Source organism: Buteo buteo, chromosome 4 (genome assembly GCF_964188355.1).
Source record: "Buteo buteo chromosome 4, bButBut1.hap1.1, whole genome shotgun sequence".
Lineage (NCBI taxonomy): Eukaryota > Metazoa > Chordata > Aves > Accipitriformes > Accipitridae > Buteo > Buteo buteo.
Genome location: NC_134174.1, coordinates 49,481,243 through 49,507,670, shown reverse-complemented (window position 1 = coordinate 49,507,670; position 26,428 = coordinate 49,481,243). Strand labels below are relative to the sequence as shown.

The following is a 26,428-nucleotide window of genomic DNA, read 5'->3' as shown; positions in this document are numbered from 1 at the left end:
TTGCTGGCTGGGCATCAGAAGCTGAAAAATCCTTGACTTTAGACTAAACATTACTTAGCAACAACTGAAAACATCAGTGTTACCAACATTCTTCTTATACCTAGCTCAAAAACATAGCACTATACCAGCTACTAGGAAGACAATTAATTCTATCCCAGCTGAAACCAGGACACTCCACCAGTCCTGTTCTCTCTCACAGCTCCCCATCAGCCTACCTGATGTCAATGACAGTACTTGCTATGCAAATGTCTGAAGAGTGACACCATAATGCAACAACTAGTCTGATCCTTAAGTGATGTGTGTGACCATAAGCAAACAAATCACTCCACCTACCTGGCTCAGAGGTGCTCAGTACCAAGTGGGAGGAGACAAGAGAGCTGGGATCAGGTCCAGAGCTTTTCTGGGCTCCTTTTTCAACTTTCTTTGGATGTCCCTCCCAAAAAATGAGAGACAAGCATAACAAGCTGCATTTTCATGCAGAAGGGAGCATATTCCTGCAAATTATTTTAGCTCATATGGCTCTCAGATAACTTCCCTTGTGACAGCCATAGGCAATCATGAATGAGATGATCTTCTCACCAATACCCTCTTGTAACAAGCTTTGAGATCCCTGTATGAAAAGGACTTGGGAACAGTAGCATATGGTGACAATCACAGGGGAAACTTTCCTGTGGGAGTTACAGACCGGTTTGCATGGTTTTCTCAAAAAAGGTTTGAGCAAATTCTTTTTTATGAGGATGCAAAGGCCCGGCAATGCACAGGCAGCTCTGGTGTTTAGTAGCCAACAGAAAGCTACAGAAATCAGACAGTATTTAATGCTCACTGTAACATTTATAAGACTTCTACTGCCGAACAAGGAAGCAAGATCATCTATGCAATAACCAAATAAGTGTGATTAAGGCATTTTAGGGTTTATGATCCTTGATTAGATTACACTGATTTTTAAAGTCACATAAAGGTTGTGCTGTTCCACATTTCTCTTCTTGTTTTCCCTACAGGGCAGAGGTAAGACTGTGCCTTTTTTCTGCATTTCTTATCCTAATGGGATTGGATTTCTTTTGAGGGTAATTCTTACCCTGAGCTACTTACCCCTTGCAAAAGTTGGTTCGGAGATAATTACAACACTCTGTTGATGTTCACACTGTGCCACTTACAGCAGCAATGGAGTTGTGCTCAAAGTATTTGCTGTGGAATTGCTCTACTTGCTTAATTTTTCAAGCATGTTCTAGATCTGCTACCCCTACATCCCACGCAGCCATGAGAGAATGAGTATCACATCAGAATACCCACCAAGTAGGCACCACTACTGCCCCTGAGCTAGCACCAAGTCTTGCCTATGTGTCAGTGAAAGCTACCTCCACATCTAGAGCTGAGAGAATTTCATGGACATTCATCAGTTATCAAATACACAGGACACCAACGCAAATATAAAAGTAGGTGCTTGTAAGAGCATTAGTTTCAACTAATTGTTCAACCATATATTACAACTTTCTAGCAAAAAGTTCATGTCACAGAGACTTGCCTGCAGAAAAATGACCAGGTACCACTCTACCATTGTTGCACACACTGGCTGTATCAGACCTAGGGAATGTGATGGCTGCAACATGCTTACATTTGTGCCTTAACTCTGCAAGCAAGGAGTGGTGCTTTTGGTACTCACAGTATGCATTTCTTTCCATGACTTACAACTCTGAGGAAAGATCCTCTAGAGCTAGAGAAGAAACCAAAACTTTCCCAACCAAAAAATCACTCCTAACCAGAATTTTCACCAGGGGGAAATTGCAACCCAATTCTGTCCATTTGGCTTTTATATTCTCCCAAATTACAACTCCCTGAACATTAGAACAAGCTTGACTCAGGAAGACATTAGTTGGTAACCTGCTGACTTCCATTCACACTTGCACATTTTGGATTTGTTCTAGTGATCCAAAACAGCTGATGCACCTCATCCTTCTCTTGAAGATGTAAGACAACTGACGTTAGGCACAAGGAGATGAGCCTGTCAAATCCATCCATGGCTAGCCTACAGCTAGCCTCTTCTTACACCAAACAAAGTCAGGTTGATGTCTAGAGCATTTGGAGCCATTAGTGCAGCTGTCCAGGCTGCAAAGTAGGTGCCAGTGCCGGCTCTAGGAAAGGAAGTATCTGTTATTTGCAGACAGGCTGCATGAAAAGGCTAAAGGAGGAGACACAATTAGTAAGCTATCAAGATGCATACTAGGTAAATTTAAACATAGGTAGTGAGCTTCTTTCATGGCTCTTAATCACCTTTATCATGGTTCAGTAAAGCTGTATTCACAGCTGACAGCAGTCCAAGTTTTGCTGTCCATGTATCCAAATCACAGGTTATTTTTAAGGAATGTGCGGAAGGAAGAGGAAAGAAGCAGTGTACTTAATTTTGTTGAATTCTATGACAATTGACCTTTCCCCAGTCCTCAAGAAAAGGAAAGATGGGCATGGTCCACCTTTGCTCCATAGGGTTACTTTGATTGCAAAAACATCGGTGCGTTTTGGCCTGTTTTCAGTGTATGTTTCACTGAGCACAGAAAGGATAGTATTTGAGACATCAAGTCACGCACTTGGAGGTTAGAAAGGATAACGAGCCAGGTCATCTGTGTAGACATAATGTAGTCTTCCTTGTATGTCTGCATCATGAGCTAGCCTCTAATTACTACATTTTCTACAGGCAATTACCTCACTTACTGTGGAGGTTAGACCAAGCTGTGGGGTGGGTTAGAGTGGGGACATGTCTCAGCACTCAGTAAGGAAGGAAGCTGTTTGCCATAGGCAGTCTTTCTCATTCAGCAACATATTTCAAAATAAGAGTCATTAACAAAGCAGTGCCCTACAAGAAGAAGAAAGTTGGTGGTGTAGTTAGAAGACAACTGGTAAAAACCTGTCTCCTAATCTAGATTCTTTCAAATGATGCTGGCAAGTCTCTAGCACCAAGATTTTGGCATATAGCAGTTCCTCACGTTCCTCAATCTCTGACTGCCCAGTGCAGCACACACAGGACTACAATCCTGCAGTGCTAACCAGTTCCAGTGTAGTGGAAATCAGGGAACTCTCCCAGCTCTGTCTGTTCAGGGCTGTGTTTGGTGGTATGAACACAAGGGCCTTCATGGCCATAATGTCCTTTGTGTTCTTCCTGGCTCTGCCCTGACCCAGTCTGTGGTGTTCAGGAAGTGGCTCTGCCTAAGTGGGTACTCAGCCCTTCTGTGTGTAAGATAAGATACTCAATTTCTTTACCAGGTCAAGGAGGGGCAGGGGAGAGAGGGAGCTAAGTTGTCAGTTTAGCTCCTTCAAATTATCATAACATGTTAAGGAACTTGATTTTTCACACTTCCTCCATCTCCATTAGGGACACAAATGGCACTTACATTTATTATGCTACAAATACCCACTTCTACCATGCAGGGTGATTATGAAGGTAAATCCTGAAGTACATTTTATACACGGATATTCCACAGATCATCTAGACAAAGCTAGGAAAGAAGGCAGTGAAGGAGGAGAATGAAAGAATATGTTAACCAACTGTGTCAGATCTTCATCCTCACCCATTCCATGCATTTTGCCTGCCTTGCTCACTACGAAAAAAACAAGTCAGAGATTAGTAAACTAAAGATTGCACTGTAACACATATTCACAATGGGGCTGGATAAAGGCACCACTATCAACCTGGGAATTCCTACCTTTACTTTGCAAACAAAATAACTTTTCAGAAGGCATGCATACATTTTCATGCAGATTCAGGGAAGGAGGAAGAGTAGGAATGGATATATTAACATACCTGCGTGTTAGTAAGAACAAAGATACAGCAACAAACTCACTTAACATCTGTTTAAAGCCTCAGTATTTTCTGATCTCATGTTATTAAAATTAGAATATGTGAATTTTATTAAGCTACATTGCTCTTTGGCATAATCAAGGCAGTTTTATTTGCTAGCTATTATTTGTGAAAGACAATGTTTTATGCCAAACTCAGTATCTAAAACAACATTTGAAATACAAAAGTTTTCACAGGACAAATACTGCAAAATCTCATTGTCTATGTGCATGTCTGTCAGTGTCTCTCACAACTTTGGAGTCCATTCTCTAATTTCAATCAGACTTGACTGCAGGGTCAGTCCAACAACTCCTTTGAGATTCAGTCTGCAACCATAGGCCTCCAGTTTCTCTGATTCTTTCATGCTCTGAAGGGTAATTTTCTCTCCAACCAAAAGGCTGAAAAAACAAGAGTTCTTGGCTATTTCTTCCTACCCATCCACAGACCAGCAGCAGACTCTTCCCCAGCTATCACCAACTAGGAGCTTGGCGGAATTTCTTGAGAAAGAAAGAAAAAGAGAAAAAAGTTTAAGAACAAGACACAGATAGGATCAATGCTTTCTCCTGTATGTGTAGCCATTAGGAGGATGCAACATTCAGGGGAGTAGGTTATCTTTTATGTTAAATTTGAAGAACACTGATATAGAGTAGACAAAGATTTGTACTTCAAAGACTGAACTTAGAATTGGATCCAAACTTTCCTGGAGTTTAGTGGGTTAGTTGTGAACAATCTAGCCAGATCAGAAGCTCCTACCCTTCTCTGAGACTCTATGAATGTTAAATAATCTACTGGCCAGATTCAGAATTCAGACTTGTTAGCACATAACATCATGGCTTCAGCCACTGAAATCTCTGCTGCATGCAGTGCCACCAACACTAATGAAACTAACCCTCCCCTGCAAACTTTCCCACTTTCAATGCATATAAGCATCACACTCATGAAATGCTCTTAATCTGAGCATGCAGAATATAGGAATCATTTCAGCAACTATCAAAATGCCAACACTTTTGGAGAGAAAGACAGCAACTGTTTTATACAGTACATTGTAACATCCTGGAGTAGGAGATAACAACAACTATTACAGCCAGATGAAACTGCAGGAGGGGGATTGGGTAAACTCAAATACTGCTGGCTGTGCAAACTGAGTGGAGTTTAACAACAAAGCTGTCCATTGGCCAAAATCTTCCCGTTTACATTTTAGGGAGACAGTACCTCCAGCAACTCCTAGGGTAGAGTTTTTTCTATGGTGCAGAGATAGTGTAGCAGCTACTGATCTCTACAGCTATTCTAGCTGAAACCTGCTATTTCTCCTGGGTTGTCTATCTGACCACTGAGTGTCCCAACATCCTTCACTTAATACAGTTAGCCAGGCCAACTCCCAGAGTGTCTGCATTTGGCTGAGAGTGACTCGACTGAGATTTAAGAAAAAAACCCAAACAAACAAAAAAACCCCCAAAACCAAACCACAACACAAAGCACCAAAAAACCCAACAACAACAAAACCCAAACCACAAAAACCAACAGTAATACTAACTCCAGAATAAAATAAAAACGCCTGCCGATTTGGGGCTGGGTGAAGACCCCGAGGCTGGTGCAGTGCCCTCCACCAGACAGCGGCTGCAATGCAAAGGGAAGGACAGTACCTCGATACAGCCAGCGCTGTCACCACTGGGCTGGTCTTACTTGGTTTTCCAGTCAAAGCAAGGCTGGGATTCAGTTCCCGACAGAGAACAAGATGTTTTCCACACTTGTTACCTGTTGTGTGGTTCAAAAATAAATATTTAGAAAGTGTCTGGGGGCAGCATGGATGGGATTGTTATTATTTACGGTCAGCAAGTTGTTAAGTTGAGAACAAATATATTTAATCTCAGCCTGTGCTGTTGTAAAATAGGCCCATCCCAATTTAATTTGTGGCTATGATAGTTACATGTGCTGACGTGCGGCTGTATCAATTGTGTGCTAAATTGGATTTGTGTATTATTGCTTTCTAAATTGCATGCCTAGTTCAGCAAAATTGTTCATCAGTTTTCACTGGCTCTATGCTTAATAAGATGCCCCACAATACCTTGCTGCCAGGATATAATACAGCCCATAATTGCCTAGTAAAAAGAAATTACATAAAGCCCTGGTATTATCAACTTATCTAAATCTGCTCATAACAGAACCAATAATTAAATGCTGAGAACATTTCACATACACACACATACATACACACACACTTAACAACATAACTCAATCATAGTTACTTTGGTCTTTTTAATGGCTGTGTTTTGTATTAATTTTATTTTCTTTAATGCATAGAATGAGATGTGGGAATATTGGGCCATTTAAAATAATTCTGAAGTCATATGAATGGTTTAAGGGAGCATGTCACTGCTTTGATTACACCTCTCAACTCTTTATTAAACGCTGTTGCTGTATGCATCTGAGAACATGCATCCTTATGCCCATGTGCAAACAGGTGTGTGTGTCTACACATCACCAGATGCCTGGGGTCAGTGCATGTCTTCTACAATTCTTTCTGAAAAAGCCACAAACAGGAGTATTCTGCTGTGCTCCCATGGGCAGCTTTTAAGTCCTCATTCAGAAAACTGTTTAAGATATAAATTTTAAAAATAGCTAAAATCTCAGTTTGTTCAGAGTCATGCCTATGTGATCGTACCTGAGTAAATAGGACATGGAAATTTCTGCCACAGGAAGTTATGGACAAGAACTTAGGAAATTCTTAAAACAAATTGGATGTTTCTACATGTAAAAGAATCTGCAAAATGATTACAGAATACTACAAGGACTTTGGAAGGAATGTTAAGTCTTTTGCGTTGACTTACAGCAATCTCTGATTAGAGACCACAATGAAGCCAAATATGTAGCTACCACAGCCAGACTATCTCACATCTGGGATCTCTGGTGTTCTTGCACGTTCCCTAGAAGCATCTGGCTCTAGCTACTCTGATACATGACAAAAGGTAAGATGGGCATCTGGTTTGGCATTAGCAATATGCCTCTGTATGTATAAAGATTTTCACATAGCAATCTAAGTAATGTAGATGCCAAGTTCCATGAACAGCATTTCTGAAGATCTCAGTGGTAATGCCCAATTACTGTATAATATCTTTTTATGCAGATGTTACATCTATAGCTCTTTATTTATGCAAATTGTATGCCTAAAATTGAAGTAATAGAGAATGTCTGTAATGAGGATCACAGAAAATAAGTGGTGTAAATTATACATACTAACAACATAATTCCTTTCTCTTTTAAAATGTGCTTGTGAAAAGAAGCAAGCTGTGCTATTTAGGATGTGCCTTTAAAGCTCCCTGGCAGGTTTCAGCTCCTGTATTTGTTAGAACAGAGAAGTGAGCTTGGGTTGGTTTTAATACCAGTCCACACTGTAGCCCCATCATGTTATTAACCTCAGCTCTGCGAGAACTCCCAGGTATCAACTTCAGCTTGGCACAGCCTTGAATGAACAGCTCCATGCACTAGGGTGTGTTGCTGGCCTCCAACCAGTTTGAAGGGCCTCTAACCTCATTTAAGGTGGCAAGGACAACAAAATTCCATGTTCCATCCCAGGGCAGGATCTGGCACTGCCCATTCTGACATTATGCCAGTATACTTTAGTATACTTTAGTACCTGCACGACCTCTACTTCACACCACTGTGCCCACACACCCTCTTCTTCCTCAAGACCAAACAAGGTCTGCAGCACACAGTCACACTGCAGTTCACAGCCCACTCTGTGGTCATACCTGTGTTGCCTGGCTCTTCCATTGTGCCTCTCTGCAGTCTCAGTCCAGCAGCTTGGTCTGTGGCATTGGTGTATTCAGTCTTCCACAGCTGTGCCGGGAAGGAGGTAAAAACAGAAAAAGCATGGATTATAACAATGCAGCAAGAGAGAGATGCAGCTGCCTGCTTCCCAGCAAGGGGTGGAAATTGGACTTCTAACATCAGAATAGGATTTTGCAGTCATCTCTCCCTCTGCCACTGTGCTGCAGGGCATCACACTGGAGAAATGCGTGCAGGGAGCTGGTAGGGTTGTGAGGCTGACACACTAATGAGGATGCCAGTAAACCAGGAAGCTCTCCCACCAGACTGGAGGTGGAATCAGCAGTGAATTCCTGCTCCTGAGAAAGTATGACTTAATAAACTGAGCTGTGAACCAACTCTCAGAAACCAGACTCTAACATATTTCTGATGGACAATATAATTTTTGCTTTTAAAACCACACCAGAATGAAAAGCGCATTTTCAAAACTCTTCCTGAACGGCAAATACTCCTCCATTGAGGAGGATAACAATTGATAGGAAGCAAACATTTTACTCTGATTTTCAGCTTCTGCCCTGTGCTGCCCTGTTAAGAAAGTAGCATGGGCTTTTAGTAGTTCTGTCTCTCCATTTAGGATGCAAAGTTCTGCCTCCAGTTTACAGTGATCAGGATTCCCTTTCCTCTCTTCCATCCACCTACCCTCACCACTCCATCTGTGCTTCCTGTGATGATGATGCTGCGTGTGTCCCAGTCCATCACTTCAGCAAAACAACAGCAAACAATATGGCATTCGGGGCTGCAGGTGGTGTTAACACTTGCAAGAAGCTGGCCATTGACTGTCCACAGATACAGGTAAGATCCAGCACAAGAGATAATATCACCCTGTAACAAAGCAAGAGGCAGTGTTTCAAAATCCTACACTCATCCTCCTCACAACCCTTAAGTGCTGATTATAAATTACAGAGTTGCTCTGACTGAAATTCTGACCTTTGTTTTGCTTCTGGGCAGATGATGTAAACCAGAGAAAGTAAAAATGACTTTTTTCCTCGTGAAAAATTCTGATACTTTTACATGGTAGAAATCCAAAACAACTGTCCCAGATTTAGCAAGATAATGCAGAAACGAAGGGACGTTTACATTTTTTAAATGAAAACATTTATTTAAATGTTCCCTTCCTATTTTCCAGAAAATCCAGGCTTTTAGTAAAAAAAGCTAACCTAGCTGCTGTCAGGGACAGGGACTGTGCACAGGGAATGCCTAGCACAGGTTCTGGGCCAGGGCTAGTGCTCTTAAGTTCTACAGATAAGCATTCTCTTAAACAGGGACATGGTGTTCACCTGCTTAGCTGCGAAGCCTTTGGTGATTTCATAATCCTCCTCTGCCCCTCACAGGGAACTTAATGTCATCGCATATTTAGACTGTGTTTTCCATTTGACCAACGACCAGGTCAGCATTCAGCAACCTGCACTTCTGATGCACAAAACATCCTTTGCAACTGAATCCCTCCTCTCCTCTCCCTTCCATGTAAGTGCATAATCTTACCAAAGACTGCACATAAGGAGCAAATACACAGGTAATCCCTTAGCGGCAAGAAACACACAGAACCAAGAGCCAATGCTGCATTTTTAAATGATCTTATCAAAAGTGCATTTTGATCAACTTACTAATTGAAATTCCACCTAACCTTTCCACCTTTGATGCATACTAAGAACCAACTAAATAGAAAACTGTCAGCAAAGTCATCTGATTCTGGCAAAGGCCAGCGTGCCCTTAAATTAGCAGCATGCATCTGGTTTAAATCAACTAACACCGTACTTCACCCCTGCCTGATTTGGGGCCAGGGTTCTTCACACTGCAGGGCAGAATTCTGAAGATAAAACAAGGATAGCGCATTTGAAACAGAGTTGCCAATAATTAAAGAGATTAAATTTCAGCTACATTATCTGCATGAGAGTACAAAATGTCCAGGCATTTGGTAATGATCTACAGTTTTTATCAGGTCTAGACCAGGGATTTAAAACTAACTGAAATCATTCATTACAGCAAACTTTTACAATTCTCCTTAGCTTATAAACTTTTGGGGGCAGCCTTTTTATTTTGTGTCTACGTGATACAAACACCATGAGATTTGGATCTATAAATGGAGCTTCTAGATGCTCAAGCAAATATAAAAACTAACAATCACCTAACAAAGAGCTGTATAGGGTTCTTATTTCATAGGTTCATTCTCTTTCACTTTCAGAAAGTATGTGGTTCAGAAATTTGTTTCCTTCAAAAGTTTGCTTCAAATCATTCTGCATTTTCCAGGAAAAAAAGCTTTGTTACCAGACATGTAATTTTGTGTCAATCAACATACATAATTAGCACAATGAAAACATTTTGTTGCTATATTCATGTTATAATGTATAAATATATAGAGAAAATTTAAACAAAAACACTTTTCAGAATGAAGCATCCTGTTCTGCTAACGTCAAAAAGAGTTTGTTCATCCACAACATATGGACCCCTTCATCTTTTTTTCCTTGAAGTTTCAGTTGTACTTTCTTAAGGTTTCTCTTCTTTTAAATGAACCTTTCTGCAGACTACTGTCCAATCAGTTTAACCATTTGCACTCCAACAAGCTGGAGAGCTGTGCTTGGATCAATCGCCAGACTGTTCCGGCACAGACCACCTCGGTTTTGGACAGCTCCAGAAGAGCAGGCTACCAACTAAAAAGGCTACTGTCAACGGTGGGCTGGGACATAGAAAGGAAAGGACTTCATCCTATTGGGGTCTCAAGCCCATGCTCTGTGCCAGCCCACCCACTCACTTCTGAATGCTTGGCACTGCTTCAGCTGACTTCATAAGGAACACCAGGGTATTCTGAACTGGCGTGCTGAAGCCACTAGCCATTTTACACTAACCAGGACCTCTGGGGCTGGGAGCTGAGCTGGCACTGAACAGACCAATTAATCCCCACCCTCAATTACTAACCATCAGACTGCATGGTTAATAAAGATCTGATATGAGTTGACTGTTTTGGCACAGACTAAGTAGAGAATGTCTACTTGGTTTCTTACTGCTATGAACTCAATTTTGCCTTTCTTGGTGCAAGTTCCAGTACTGGATCCAACCTTGAATTGTCTGAGCAGCTGGAACGCTGCTCTGGTTTATTAACAGAGACAGAAAACACAAATGTGCAAGCAACATTTTTGGAAGGTAGAAGGTTGGAAAGAATCTCATCCAGAGTGTTTATAGTAAAATCCAACACAGAATATTTTCCTATCAACACGCATGCAATTCTGGCCAGGCACAGACCACAACAGCATTATACCCACTGCTATCAAGAGCTCCCCCTGCACCTGAGAGTAGAAGGGAAAGCAAAAAGCCAACATTGTTACCACAAAGGTGTAAGGTAGTTGTCAGCTGAGGTGGCAGACTGAGGTCTAATATGTCTCAGCTGACATACCTCTGCTGCATGAATGTCAGGAGAAATTAATGAAATAATGGAGTGAATAAGGTTATGGGTGAGCCAAAGCCAGGAGCTACTAGGATAATACTTCATGCTCCATAAACGAAAAGTTGTTTAATCCTGCTATCTACCCATCCAAAGATGCTTCTACTCAGCTGCTCAGTCTAAGATGTTGCTTTTAGTGCTTGCCTCTCATCATTAAGAACACTATTAGCAATCTCTGTAGAAAGAAAAAAAAAAATCAATGTATCAGACTCTCAGGATGTTTTTACGTTGGGAAGAGCACCCATTAAATTATTATGAAATGTTCATGGATCCATCAGAAAAAAGATGATAAATGAAGATCTTACTGTTGAATTGTTGACGGCAACGGAACAGAGGCTTGCCCTGTGGGCAGGAAGCTGGTTTATGTACGTCAGCTGGTTCAGGTCCCAAATGATGCAGGTTCTGTCATCGGATCCACTCACGAATATGCTGTAGGTCACAGATGCAGCAAGGCAGGTCACTGCCTGAGTGTGCCCATACAAAGCCTGGTGGGGAAAAAGCAACCAATAAACCACAGCAGAGGATGGCTGATTTACTAGGGAACCACAGTCCTACTGTCATTTGCTTAGTAAGAACAAGCAACCCAGTCATTCTTTGCTGAACCGAAAAGGCTATGAGGGGGAAATACCAAAGGATCTTACAGGAGCATCCTTGTCCTCAAATCGTGGTTGAAGAAAGTTGAGACTCCAAGATATTATATGACTTGCCCTGAGTTACACAGTAACTCAGCGCCCTTGGCATACATTTCAGACTCTACGACAGTGCTTTATGCTCAGCAGCAAAACATCATTTTTCACTTCAGTCCATGCAGTTTTCAGTAAAATTTATGCTTGGAAATTACTGTTTCTCAATATTTAAAAAGCATTTTGAAATAAAACTTAGCAGGATATATTTCAGTGACCTTCTCAGTCTTATCTTTCTGTTTTTCTGAACTAATATTTTTCCAATTTTATTTAAGAAAAACAGCATTCAGGGAGAATTTTTGCTTTAAAGCCATATAGGAATTCCTTTCTCTCTCATCATTACACAACATTCTTTTGTTGTTGTTTTATAAGTTCCAGAGACACAAGGAGTGCCCAGTTCAATTTAGCCTTATTTAAACAGTTTCATAAAAAAAAGACTACACTTTAGGCAATTTAATAGCACAGACAGAAGTCACAGATTGAAGTGTACTGATGACAATTGTTCAATGCAGCATTCTCAAGTAACAGCAGTATATATTTCTGCTGCATAACCACCAATGACAGTGAAGCCTGTAGGGCAACAGAGAAAAAGTCCTTCACAGCTTTCCTAAAAAGCCTTTTAGGGCTCAAATTTTAGCTGCCTTACTGTGAAAAATCAGACCCACAAGTTTTAATATTGGTTTTAACAGTAAATGCATATTCCCTGCTGGCTTTCTCTACATGACATAAATAGCACATCTTCAGGGTCTGTCTCAGTTCAGCATGGAGCAGGAGAGCGACATGTCCCAGATGATTTTTGCAAATACATCTCATACTCTTTTCCAGTGTGTGACTGTGAGACTGAACTCTTGCTAACATGTGCTGCCACCTGCCAAGGTTACTAGGACAACAGTGTTCAAACATTAATCTACTGGTGAAGAAGCTGAGCTGCAGCAGGTTACATACTACTGAAGGTGACCTGCAACTGCAAGGGATGAACTTCAGCTTGTGATTTATTCCATTCACAAGAACTGTTGACTAAAATACTGGCACAAAATGGGGTCTCCAACAGTAGTTTTCAGAGGTCAGAAACACTCTCAACTGAGCACAGAAAAGGAGGCTCAGCAATAGCTTTGGACTGGCTGTAGAACAGTCTCTTTACAAAGGGCTGGGCATAATCCAGTGCCTGTGCTCAAGAACTGCACAAGAGCTCTGCAAAAAGGTCTGGGACAAGGCAAGTTCAAGGGCTCCGAATCTTGTCTCCTTCCTCCAAAGCATGAAAGAAAACATACCCACTGTGACAGCATCCAAACTGCCAAGCCAAGCCAAGCTGAGCTCCTGCACGTTTTAATAAAGCCCTTTTTTTTCTCTTTTTAACCCAGAAAGATCCCACCTAGCAGTGAAGTGCCTTAAATACAACCTGACGGTGGAAGAGAGAGCTAGACTTTAGCCCAGTTATAATCTCAGCTTCAATCCACCAGTGTCTCAATACATATACATGCAAAAACAGTCACATGCTTTTAGCTCTCTACTGTCTTCTCATTATTGCTCTGCAAAGACTGGCAGCTTTTCCCTTAATACGAAATAACCCGCAGCATGTCTGCAGAAAGAACGGTGAGGCCTCTGTCCAGAGTAAGTTCACAAATATCAAAAGACAAAAAAGAAGACCAGCTTCACTGCAGGAATGCTTAGTCCATGAAAACTTAAACCAAGTTTGACCATCCAACTTAGCTGGCTGACATGGACAGAGACACTTCACAACTATGCTCAACACCTCCCTGAGAGGTCTGTGTGGCAGGCAGCACAGCTTGCCCAGACGCTTCTCCAAGTCTAGGGTTTCATTTGGCCCAGAAATTCTGGGAGCAGGATTGCACAGATCGCTTTGCTCATGAACACCAAGGGAACTGGTAAATTGCATAGATCAATACTGAGGCTATTATGGTCAATCTTTAGTGTTCCATGAAACTGGAAGCAGCTCCTGCTAGAGAGGGAAAAGCGACTTTTTCTGCTGAAATATAGTTTCTGTACTTTACTACATTCCAAACCAGAATGTGTCAGTCCCATGAGACAGCTGGTAAGTGAATAGCATCCACTTTATAGCACATCAGCTTTACTTAAGCAAAGCTCACTCTCAGGAAAGATGATACAATTTTTTTTGTTCAGCAGAAAAAGCAGCCACCATGAAACAGTGAATTACATGAAAGTAGCAAGTAATTCACTGGAAGACATTTAGAACTGTAGTTCAAATTTACATCTATGCCAGACAGTCATCAAAAAAAAAAGCTTCTGCTAGCAAAGAGAAGGAAAAAATACAGAATTGGTCATTGCATGATCTCATGCCACTTTGTGGACTTTGGCTAATACCAGATTAATCACAGTGGAACACATCAGCAAAGCTGATTTTAGATTGTTAAAGAGAAAGTCATTATATTGGAGAGAAAAAAAGACAGCCTCTTCAAACAGTTGCCTGAAACTTAAACTGACCTTCTGACTGGTATCATTTTGATGTTGATGAAGATTAATGCTTATGCTTTTCTCTACTGCTATTTCTTCCATTTCTATGTCTATGTCCATATCCTGGTTTGGAATAATAACCAGCTGGATTAAAAGGTCATCACTGAAGATCTTGTCTAATATTTCTGGCTTCTCAAGCAGGAAACATCACAAGCCACGGAAGAGAGACTGCTCTAAACACAGTTTCCCCCCTCATTTCAAAACACAAGAATTTCAGATAAATGAAGATCTAAATACTTCTCTGGCATCCCAACAGACATTGAAGTTTTCACATCAATTAATGACAAATAAAATATGTTTTGGCTCAGGGTATGGAAAGCACTGAAATATCATCTGAATATTCCTCCAGAGCAAATGAACAGAATAAGCTTCTAACACTTGGAGACCTAGCTGATCAGTCAACCCTTTATTAGTTTGCCTAAAAGTAGCAGAGTGTTTTCTGTCTCTTTCTTTCTTAGGGGAAAAGGGTCCCATGCTGCCTTTCAGATATGATAGAGGTGTACTCTAGCTTTACTTGTAAAGTTGAGAACTCACCATAGCTGAACCACACAAATCTTGAACAAGAATTCATTTTTGTAAATGAAATAGTATTTATACAGCTGTTTGATGACTATAGATGAGCTCCAAATCAACAACCACTAAAGGACTTTGGACAATGAGGACACAAGCCATATCATTCTTATTGAATGCATCCCTACCTCATGGAGTGACAGATAAACCTTTTATGTACTGAATTTAGGTTGAGAGAAAATAATCAAGAACTTTGCCTAGCCGAGCCTTCATCTCCATCAGCTAAGTTCTCAAGGTGTTTTGGATATCCTATCCATTGCTGCAGCAGCCCTAAAAGAACTATAAGCATCTCCAGGTGATACTGGTTTTTGAAAATAATCCAAGGGTTGGCTGCACTTCAAGTAAGAAGAGCATATGCCTTATCTTTACTGTTTCTTTGATTGTGATAAACTTTGGAAATGCTACCAAACACTGGGGGGAAAAGAAAAAAAAAAAAACCAAGCAGAGTTTATAACAATAAGCTGTGAGTTTAAGGCATATTATCAGCTCCTGACCTGATAACAGGCTGTCACATGATACTCATGATTATTGGGTTTTTTCTCCCTTCTTGATTCACCCAAAGGTGTTTCCTCTGCCAGTCATCTGAGAGAAAGAAACTAATCTTTTAATTTTCATTAAGTTTCTATAGCAAAAGAGCCACAGTACTCACCTGTCTCAAGTTTAGACATTTCACTTTGTCCTTGACCAAGGAAAGTTCCCAGACACACACAACCGAGCTTGTTCCAGATGTGATTATGGTAGTTGCTGAAGGACACACAGCGCAGAGGCACTTTCCCCAGTCTGCCATGCACTCAAATGTAGTCACGTTCTGTGCAAGAAAGCAGCTTTAAGTCAAATGCTCATCTGGCGATACCATGCATTTGCTAATACCAAGTGGTAGATTCAATTTTCAGAACTGAACCTCCATTTCTTTAAATCCAGGTAAGAAAAGCTTATCTTAACCACTCTCTGTGCTCACAGCACAGCTGCATAATATGTACATGCAAAGGCTGTGTCTGCACGCAGCTGTGGCTGCATGCAGCTGTGCCATCCTCCAGGGGCCAAGCAGGAAGGCTGGGCAAAGGTCAGTGTCTTAAGTCTTAGGAGACCTGAGTCCCAATCCCTCTTGTGCCACAGACTTCCTGCATAACTTAAGGCAAGCTCATTCTGCCACCGTATAGTGACAGAATGCAAATATTCACTGTAGATTAAAAAGAAAGCTCAGGCTGTGATGGCCACTGCTAACAGAGTTAGTGCCAGGCTCTGCAAACCTCCTCTTACTTGGATTGAAAAGACAAAAGCCAAAGCACTAAATTCCATTCTGTGCCAATGGCTCTGTTAGCAGCACCCAAACTAGTCTAAAGCAAGGTCAGGTCTACTACACTTTGCTACAGTTACAATATAAACATCCTTCTGCTCACATTCTGCATTAGCTCTCTCCCACACCACCAAGACAACACTATGGTGCTAAAGATTCTGGTGGAGCTGGACAGCACAGCTACAAAAACCGTACCACAGACAGAACAAACATTTACCTATTCACAACAAGGACAAAAAGTTCTTTTAATCTCATGTCCAAGAGGCACTGTTGACCCAGAGAGAACTCAAGTTGGACTCCTAACTACTTCTCACAGTGACTGTGTAATCACACCTACTGTTCTCACTGTCATTAGGCTCAGTGACACCCTGACTTTTGAAGAGACAAAACAAGTAATTTATACCTACAGCAGCACTATGAATTGCTAAGCACTGATTTTAATTGAAATCAATAGAGAAAACTCTCAATAATTTTCTACAGTGAGCAGAAGGTAAAATACATCTCATGGCTTTTTCACTTCCATTGACTGCGTGTATGTCTGTAAAAATATAATGATGTGTCTTGTACAAACACCCAAGTCAGTATCTTGCTGAATGATGTATTCTGCTATTCTAGTACCCAAGCTAACTCAGATGTCTTTGCATGTCATAACATTGTCCCAAACACACCCAAAAATCAGTGTGTTTGTGGTAGAGGAAGAAACTGGATCTGTCAAGTGCCCTAACAAGCAGTGTGATGACATAGACTGTTGATTTTTAACAGCAAAGAAGTAAGAGTATTACCTTTCTAGAATAGAAGACATTATTATTTTGAATGAATGCACTGGGCTAAGCTTGGGAGCCAAAGGGGAATTGACAGATGGTCTTATCTTAATTCCAGCAGAAAGTTCTGCACAATGAAATTCTAATCAGTGGCCAGGAGACCTTGTATTGTCCTTACAACCTATGAAATGGGGTTCCTCCTTCATTTTGGTGGACAACAGAGTCACTGGAAGGAAAGCTTGAGATAATTTAGAGGGGAAATGCCACATTTTTGAGCCATGTAGAATGACTTTGTACTCTGTTGGGCTATCCAGCCTGAGATTCCTCAAGAAGCTTGACTGTGAGAAAGTCCTGTACAGCTTCCTCTGAAATCAGCTCCCTAACAGCCTCTGAAATGGGTGCCCAAACTAGCCAAAGACCACACCATATCATTCATTTCTGGAATGCTTAGACTTTTTCTTATTTACCTTCTCAGACCCATAGTTGCCAAAGCAGCAGGTGAAGTCCTCAAATCCCCAGCAGAATGTTTTGTTCCAAAGAGGAGGCATCAAAACTTTATTTTTTTCGACAGCCAGAATGCCTTTCTCAGTATGAACAATATGCCCAATAGCTCCCTTGGGATAGTCTGACAAGACAGAGAACATATTTAATTCTGTTGTTTTTAGAGCACTTATGTTAACTTTCCTCCTTGCACAGCTTGTGTGGTGAGGCTGGCAAGTCCCACAACTGGGCTTAGTGCTGTGGCCCACAGACAGAAATCCACTCTACAACTGAGATTCCAGACAGAATAGTGGAAACACTCCTCTCCAATGGACCACATAAATCCATGCAGAGGGAGTGACATGCTCCAAAGGAGGGGGTTTAACAGTAGTGTCATTAAGCTCCTTTTCATTGGCAGACTGCCTTATGCCATGCGCTACAGAGGTTGCTGGGCATGTCACCAACAGCCTCTGTAGTACAGCTATGGGACCCCACTGTCCTCACAAAGATGTGTGATGTAAAGAACACCACTGTGGGATGAAAAAGTAGATACACTGAAATTTCCAGGCTTCTTTATGGTAAGAAAAGTAGCAGACCAAGAAAAAAGATGAAGAAAAAGAAAAGATTTGAAGATTGAGAAGTGGGGAAAGACAAGCAATATTTACTTTGCTGTTGAATATGAAAAGAGAGAATGTGAATGGGAAACAGTGAGGTTTATGTTTCAATTTAACATATCCAGAATGTAGAAGACAGAAAAGATTTAGGTATTCGATATTAAAAAAATCTGTTCTGAACTCTACAACAGAAGTTTCAAGATTTCTCCTGAGTATTTGAGTGTTTTCAATACCCATTCACAATACACACATACACAAATAACAATTGGCAGAAGGGATCTTGATTGCACCAAGTCATACAAAGTTGTGTGGCTATTTCTGTCCTCTTGAAAATCCAGAATCACCCCATCCAAGAATTCTGTACTTATTAGCTCAGAAAATGGAGCACAGCCCCTGCAGCACCTTTTATTGTAACTGGTGAGAGCTTCAGATTTTGCAGGCTGCTCATAAAAGGAGGAAGAATTCCACTTGAGTGAAAGGACAGCACAGTCTCTCTTCCTGAACTTTTCCCTTGGGCATTCCTGGATGGATGTGGTTTCATGAAGAGCTAGAACAAAGGAGTGGCATTGAAAAATTAGTCTCTATTTGCCAGATCATGCAGGAGAGACATCTGTTTAAATCCTTAATCATAAACTCCAGTACTATCACACATGAATCTCTTCGTTAAAATAAAATCTTACCCTTATTACATTTTCATCAGACTACATCCTTTCCTCACAGAGATAGGAAGCTAATCCCAGCAATTCAGGAGAAGAGAGAAAAGTATAGGTGAGACTTTGAGCTGCTTTTATTTGACTGTACCCATTCCCAGACTAGTGGTTACTTGTGACTGTTCTGAAGGAGCAGAATCAGATTTGATGCCATAGCTGTATGGCATACAACAGGAACAACACAATTAGAAAGTGGAAACACACACGTGTGTGGGTGCATACTGATGTAGTACACCATCTGGAGAAGTCTATAGCCTGTCTTTCAGCAGATTTAAACCAGAAGATGTCTCTGATTTAAGTTTCTATTCTTGCTTTCCTGTTGAAATACTGCAAGATCAAAATAAATTATGCTTTCTACTCTCATGATAAAGTGGTACCTGCTTTGGTATCTGTCCAAAGTTGCTGATAAAACCCAGGATGGTGCTCTTAATCAGAGGATCTTTAATGTTGTTGAGGTCCATTTTGTCTCCATAGAAGTAAGGGTGATAGGTGTTAACTGCTTCCACTGCAGCTGAGCCTTGTTGCTTGTGGCCAAAAATCAGATCTATCCAGCAATGGAGGTGTGCACTGACATAGTCACTTTCCAGTGCCTAAAACCAAAAGAAAATTAATTAACTCGGTAGAGAGTATCCATTACAAATGCATTACCACTTCCAATCCCTGCTGGAGACTTAAATTCTCTACAAGTGTATCTTCAGACTTTCAGTTCCTCCAGTGCCACCATTCTCAGCATATCCTCACAAAATGTGAACAGACATGAATGGTGGATTCCCACAGGAAAAGGAAGGACAGAGTGCAGCATGCTTGACTTAATAGACTCCAGGAGCAATATCTTCAGAGACAACACAGGCAGGTTCCACAAAGCAAAGTGCAAGCACTCCACAGATCTTAGCACATTCTCCAGCTTCCAGCACACATTAAAGCCTGGTTTATCACGTCTTCACCAATACTGTTACTGACACAAGATGGTTTAAATGAGCAAAACATTTGTTAGCATTTGGTACCACCACTTTGCTCTATAGGAAAACCACAGGTGAATTTCTATTTGTAGAAATATGCCTTAGTTATGAATCACACTGAGTAGCAGAGACGTTATTTGAAAAGATACATATAAACATAGATTGGAAAGGGAGATGACTAGAAGAGGGGCTTTAAGTTGGGTCTGAAGGATACAGCATGGGAGCCTGCATGCCATGAAACAGCAAAGAGAACGTAGAGCTTGTAGCGAAATGGCAACGGGTGCTGCAAGCCAAGACAGGCAAGGGGTTTTGCAATAGCAGAGTTGGGGTGCAGTGAGGCAGCTGTATGTCAGAAGCTTCAAGACTGACTTGGTTTGATCAACAAATATTTTGCTACCCTTGCAGGGCACCACCAGATTTCCTCATCCTGGAAAAACCTGGGGTCTGAACTTTTTTCCCTGAAATGGTTAAATTTGATTAGATTTGCCACCCATAGTGACAGGTGTGTGGATTAGTGGGACCAGAAAAAAAAAATTACTACTGGAGAAGACTGGGAGAGATGCTACAAGGCAATACATTCACCCCAACATGGGCACCATAGAAAGCTCAATATAATCATAGTGGAAAACTTGTGCTTGGAAGACCCAGACAGCAAGTTCATAAGCAGTAGAAACAAGTCTGAATTGAACCTTTGCCCATCTCCAGGTTAGCCAGCCTTACCCATGAAGCTTCACTAAATGCTTCTGCCCCTGCCATCACCTGTTTCACCAAATTTTTGTGCATTCCCAAATGGCCTTGCCCAATGATTCAAGCAGCAATGTTAAGCATTATTAAAAATACTTTCCTATCTCCAAATCATTTGACTGTGCAATACTCCCTGATGCTCAGTTAAAGGTCTCCAAAGCAGACCATCCCACCCAAAGCACAGCAGAAATAAACAAGCTAATGGGATCCAGAACAATGGCTCATTTCACAGAGCAGACAGTTAGCCCAGTGCAGCTGGTTTAAATGACCCTGCCCACAGCTATAATGATCACAGGGCAGCTCAGAGAACAAGTATGGCATACAATCTGTCCCCTGCAAACAACAGGAAAACACTTATGAACAGACTCAGAACTCATCCTCATTAATAAAAGCAGTTAGTCCATGAATTACAAACTGTAAATTTTGTCTGGCATCACTGCCAGAGCAAAACAAAGCAACCAACAGAGCTGCAACTGTGCAGCCTCTCGGTATTTCACTGAGCACTATGACAAGCCCAGCCAGGAAGGGAGAACTTGTGGTCTAAGTAGGAAGCAAATAAATTTCTTTAGTATACTAGATTCCTAACTTATTAAACATGAAACAGGGAGCTACTCAGAGTTTTATGTCAAGAACAAATCTTTGCTCTCATATCCTTTAAAGCAGTAGCCAAACCTCAGAACGGTGTTGACCTGGATCTGCTTAATGCACCAAACTCACTGTGAAGGCTCCTAAAAATGACCCTGATACCAGTAACAAGTACATCCAGTCTTGTGGATGATTTCAGAGAAGACAGAGACCCTCATTTTTCAGAATTCAAGATCTCTAACTCTTCACTTCAGGGTTAGATGAACTTTCCCAGGCAGGCTAATCAACTTTCCACAGTAAGATTTCTTGCACCCTCCTGTGTAACAGCTAGTACTAGCCATGGTTGGAGATAGAATATTGCACTGACTGTATATTAGGTCTGATCAGGTCTGGCAAATCATTAAGAACACAAATCTATAAACATGATCTTTCATTTGCTAAATTGCTCCTATTTGAGATTTGAATTAATTTGTAAAAGTTGTGTGGCTTTATCAGCTGTGCCAATGTTATCAACTAGTGCAGCTCAGTGGAAGCAGGTCTGTAGAACAGAACAGATGGTAGAGAGGGCCCAGTATCCACATTATGTGCACTGTGGGGGCTTTACTTCAAACTAGATCTAGTCTGCTTCCATAGGCTGAATGCCACCAGCATCTGGAGTGCACAACTGGAGTGCAGATTTGGTTTCGTTTATTCCCAAACAAATCTAGTTCACACAATCTGAGATCAGTCTACAATGAGAGCAAAACCATGGCATGCAGGGATGATTGATAGATTCATCTCCAAACTGCACCCTTACTCCAAAGTACAAGGCAAAAGCAGATGTTCCCCATTGTATCTAAGTACCTTCATAGTGCTCACCATTACACTAGCAGTAAGGAGCACAGCTCAGTACTTTCTACTCCAGACAAACCACAATGTAAGAGACAGCATTTCTACCCATGTTTTTCCTTAAAAAACATCAATGTAAAATTGCAGCAGCTTTCAGGCATCCATGGATTTCTGTCTGTAGCACCTCTGTTAGGGAAGGACAGTGTTGTCTTTCCCATGTTTGGTAAACTAGAGAACAGAGACTAAGCACCTTGGAAGGTCACAGACGGAGCATGAGATATAGCAGAGAAAGGAACCAGAGAGCCCCAAAACCTCCATGTCTTCACTGGAGTCACTGGGGAACTGTTGCGTGTTTGACCTCAGTGGCCAAAACCTATTTGCAGTGGGTAGCACTGAGTTGCTTCCCTGCCAGGAAAGGAATTGGGCACTCCCTAGGCTCAACTCTTCATTTTAGCAAGGACTGTACTTTGAGTAGCAAGCCTGCAGTGCACACAACACTTACATAAGGATCTTCTTCCTCGTAGTAGATGTATCATTGTGTGGTTACAGGCACCGACAAAAACTCAGGTCTCTCTTCCCTTCCATTGCCTTTCAGTGTGACTGGAGCTCTGAGACTCTAAATCACTCTCTAGGCAGCCTCAGAGATGTCTGACTCAGTAATAACTAATATTGTGTATATACAGGAGCTTAAGCAGTCTGAACACAGCTCTTAATCTCTCTGCATCTCAGTTCCTTGGCAAAAACATTCTCTCCTTATCCCCTCAAGCTAACAAGTTGCAAATAGGCAGGGGACAGAGTTTGACTGAAAAAATAGAAGCTAGGTTCTGGGGGAAATTCAGACACTGAATAGTGTTTTCTTTCCAAATCAGAACAAAAAGCCCAACTCTCAAGTTTTCTCATGTATTAAAATCTGCCCCCCACCCAGTTCTAAATTTGGAAAAACTACATCCTTTTATCTTACTAATAATGAAGCTATATACCATACAATACAATACTAGTTATAACAGCTACATCATAAAATAAAATATTTTCAGTTCAACCTGTAATCTAATATAAACATTGCAATGAGAAGATCGTTTTGATAACAAAGACAGAAAGTTGAAATAATTTATTGAGACACTTTCTTGTTACTACTGACACACTTCCATTTCAACCTGACTAGTTTTCTGGTGAAAAGCTTTTCTGTACACTTTTTTTCCAGGCAGGTCTACTTGCTGTGTGCTTGTCAGCCCAATAATACTGGGCTGTGATCCAAGTTATACAAGTAACTGCCACAGAAATACAAGGTAAAACAAAGAACAAGAAGATTAATGTAGCTTCTGTAAAGGGCCTGATTAGTCACTGAATATGCTGTAAATTCAATGTACTGGCTTAGGTTACTAAACTGTGTGGCAGCACACCATTGAGTCAAGCTACTAGGCATGGAGACACTTGAGACCTGCTAATAATAGTAAGCAGCTATTTTCCACACCACATGACTTGGAATATCATTAATTCACAAGCTTTTATGTATTGAGGCAGGATTCTGGGGCAAAAAGTGGTACATGACTACTTTCAATCACATTTTCAAAATGATTGAAAATAACATTTTTAATAAGTATATATGAAAGTTATCAATTTCAAAATAGGTAAAGTAACAAGATAGAAATCTAACAACTTCAAAATATTTTTTAGCATTACTGTTCTGACATAGATTTGAAGTGAAGTGTTCAAGTCATGAATTCACAATAGAGGCTAAAGGAAGCCTCTTAATTAAACCAAAAAATGAAATATCTCACTATATACTCAACAGCCCTAAAAAAGAAACAAAGGTAGGACTAGTGCACAAAAAAATAGTCAAGTACAGGCTCAGATCACATCCATGTTCACTCACAAGAGTAATCTAAGCACATGGGAATGAATCCAGAATTGAACAGGCTCACTCTCAGAGTTATTCACAAGCCAAAGTGTTTACAGCATCAGGAACCTATAGACACAGCATGGGATGCAGGTGCTACAAAGCACTGACTTGTCTTTGGAATATAAAGTTTTAACAACAATTAATTCTTCACAAGATATGCAGATGATGCACAATACCAGGAGTCTGTTCTCTTCAAACTGGTTTAATAGAAGAAAAATTTCTTCAGGATGGATTCACAGCCCATAGATCAGCTTATAAAGGATTTTTTTGTTTGTTTTTTAAACATGGATAAAAATGGCATTGCCAAACATGGGCCTAAGGCTAGATTACTGACAGCACCCAGGTGGCTGCAGGGAGATGGAGATGTAAGAAGAGGCCAGAACAAATAAATCACATGCGTAGAGTCTCAAGAGGGAAAGGAGAGACACTTTAGGTATGAGAAGTGGAGCCATACAGAAATTCAAAATGTAAGGGCATGGGGAAGGAGATTTATATGCAATACCAGACAATGAAGATGGTGCCCTTCCATTTGTCTCTGTACTGACTTGAAACAAGGTATCAGCACATCAGAAAGAATGAGATGAATGTTCAAGAGAATGCCCATGAAAAGCACGTAAATGATTTAGTAGAATGGACAATCACAGAAAGTATGGACTCTGAATACAGCACAGAAGTACAAAGCAACGGACATGAAAGTAATAGTAAGTTAATGGGAGCATGGTGGTTGCTGTCAATAGTTAAGAAACAGTGGAGAAAAGAATATTTACAAGATAAGAGTATGAGACTGGTTTTTCAAAACACAAACAAAAAGTTAAGTCAGTCAGTAAGGAGGTCCGAGACAGGATTTAAACCAGCATTTGGAGAGGTCAGCTGAGGAAAGGCTTATCTGGAGATATCAAAATAGAGAAGATGGTTGTATCCACAGGTTTGGATACAATCACCTAGAGAGATTATAGAGAATGAAAGCTGAACCCCCAAGGGCAGGACCTGCATAGCATAGAAGAGGTGAGAAGAACCCACCGAGGCAGAAACTGAAGGTACACATAACAAACTAGGATGATGCAATGCCTTGAAGACCATGGGCTATTTGTTTAGTCCCACCAATGCTAACATATAATCATCACAATTCTTGCACATAGCAACAATCTGCACACACTCACAAATACAGATTGACTCCTTTTGCCAGAAGAAATCTCATGAGGTAATGCAGGGGCACGATAGTATAGCCCATTACCTTTTTAGCTCTAATAAAAAGAGAGACCTGCACCAAGATATTCTGTTGCAAAGTCTGTGTTCAGTGCAACAAACCTCATACAGAATTGCCTTTGTGCTCACTGCTACATAGCAGGCAACATCATACAGAAGTTAAGACTTTCTAACTATTAATAGATATCACTAATTGTAGTAAGTCTCAGGACCTTGAAGCTATTTGCTTTCAAATTGCCAAGGCTGACTCCATTAAAGGCAGGAAATCACATTACGTTCCCCAGCTCCCCACCCCAAATAAAAAAGCAATTGTAGTCCTGGCGTGACTCAGAGGTTGAGGTAGATAGTTTAAATAAACACACAGCTGGTTAGCAACAACATGGAACTGTATGCATATAAATGCCATGTGCATGCATTAGGTTATGGTCACATATATTTATGGGCTGATAGGTCCATGCCATGGACCTAGATACAAACCTCACCTGGTCTGGAAAGCTGGCCTTGATTCAGGGTGAATTGTTAGGCAGACAAGCAGACATGCAAAGTTCAGAACCCACATGAACTCTGCAAAGGTGGCATGCATTTGTATCTAACATTTTGGTTTGTGACTCTGGTCTTCAGAGTTTCATTTTCAGTGGGACCCAGTTCAGCATTTTTTCACAAATCTTGATATTCACTGACCTGTCTGTGCAGGAGAATGAATTTATGGGGGTCCCCATCTGCCCAAGGAGGAAGCTGCACATCTCCCAGCACTGTTCCATCCTGCATGCACCCTGCAGGAATTACAAAAGGAGAAATAAAACCAAGAATCACACACACTGCAAATAGGAGCAGCTTTTCCAAAACACTGAATTCAAAGGAAATTGAGGTGATTTTCAGAGATGCAGTTTCAGGTTCTACATCAAGTATAGCTTCATAGAACACTGCAGAACCAATTTCTCCTGGGATTTCTGATCCAGTAATAAAGCACTGAGAAGATGTTCTAGTAACTGCCGCTAATGCAGTAAAAATATGCATGTCCTCAGCACAAACCGTTTTAGCACAGACTGCAAACTTAGACAAGACAAACCTGTTGGCACAACTCTTTTTATACATAATCCTGTGGGCCTAACTGCCAGATATTCCTACTAAAGCAGCCACTGAGAGGGATTTTGTTCTCAAGTCCTTTGCAATCTGATTCCTTTCAGAAGGTGAACATATGTTCTTAAATCAGAGCACAGTGTTGCGTAACTGGATGAATTAAAATCTAAGTTGAGGCTCAGGTCTGGGACTGCAAGTTTCCTTACAGTGTAGCGGTGAACAAATTCAGTTTCTTGGCTTTGCCTATTGTAAAATCTTCCTGTATATTTGCTCTCCATTGGCAAGATTCTTGCGTCTTTTTTAGGTCCCTCCACTTAGTTCCACTCAGGTCAGTCTCTGGATCTTGATTTCAGCCAGGCTCTGTTTCTTGGCCTCCTCTCAGGATGAAACTAACCCAATTCTTTCCTATCTTTTCACAACCTTCTAACATC

At 41.0% G+C, this 26,428-nt stretch overlaps 2 protein-coding genes across 2 annotated transcripts in view; one reads left to right on the top strand and one right to left on the bottom strand.

Moving 5' to 3' along the window:
* Positions 1 to 8,346, top strand: part of VSTM4 (V-set and transmembrane domain containing 4) — a 55,115-nt gene extending 46,769 nt beyond the window's left edge. Inside the window, exons 8-9 of the mRNA XM_075025986.1 lie at positions 6,657 to 6,792; positions 8,226 to 8,346. Coding sequence (XP_074882087.1) covers positions 6,657 to 6,770 — 114 coding nt within the window. The 3' untranslated portion in view covers positions 6,771 to 6,792; positions 8,226 to 8,346. The remainder of the gene's footprint in view (positions 1 to 6,656; positions 6,793 to 8,225) is intronic.
* Positions 3,915 to 26,428, bottom strand: part of WDFY4 (WDFY family member 4) — a 145,152-nt gene continuing 122,638 nt past the window's right edge. Inside the window, exons 53-62 of the mRNA XM_075025984.1 lie at positions 25,599 to 25,690; positions 19,073 to 19,285; positions 18,388 to 18,532; positions 17,359 to 17,516; positions 15,483 to 15,641; positions 11,393 to 11,572; positions 8,291 to 8,473; positions 7,576 to 7,663; positions 5,470 to 5,581; positions 3,915 to 4,323 (exon numbers count right to left, since the gene is read on the bottom strand). Coding sequence (XP_074882085.1) covers positions 4,257 to 4,323; positions 5,470 to 5,581; positions 7,576 to 7,663; positions 8,291 to 8,473; positions 11,393 to 11,572; positions 15,483 to 15,641; positions 17,359 to 17,516; positions 18,388 to 18,532; positions 19,073 to 19,285; positions 25,599 to 25,690 — 1,397 coding nt within the window. The 3' untranslated portion in view covers positions 3,915 to 4,256. The remainder of the gene's footprint in view (positions 4,324 to 5,469; positions 5,582 to 7,575; positions 7,664 to 8,290; positions 8,474 to 11,392; positions 11,573 to 15,482; positions 15,642 to 17,358; positions 17,517 to 18,387; positions 18,533 to 19,072; positions 19,286 to 25,598; positions 25,691 to 26,428) is intronic.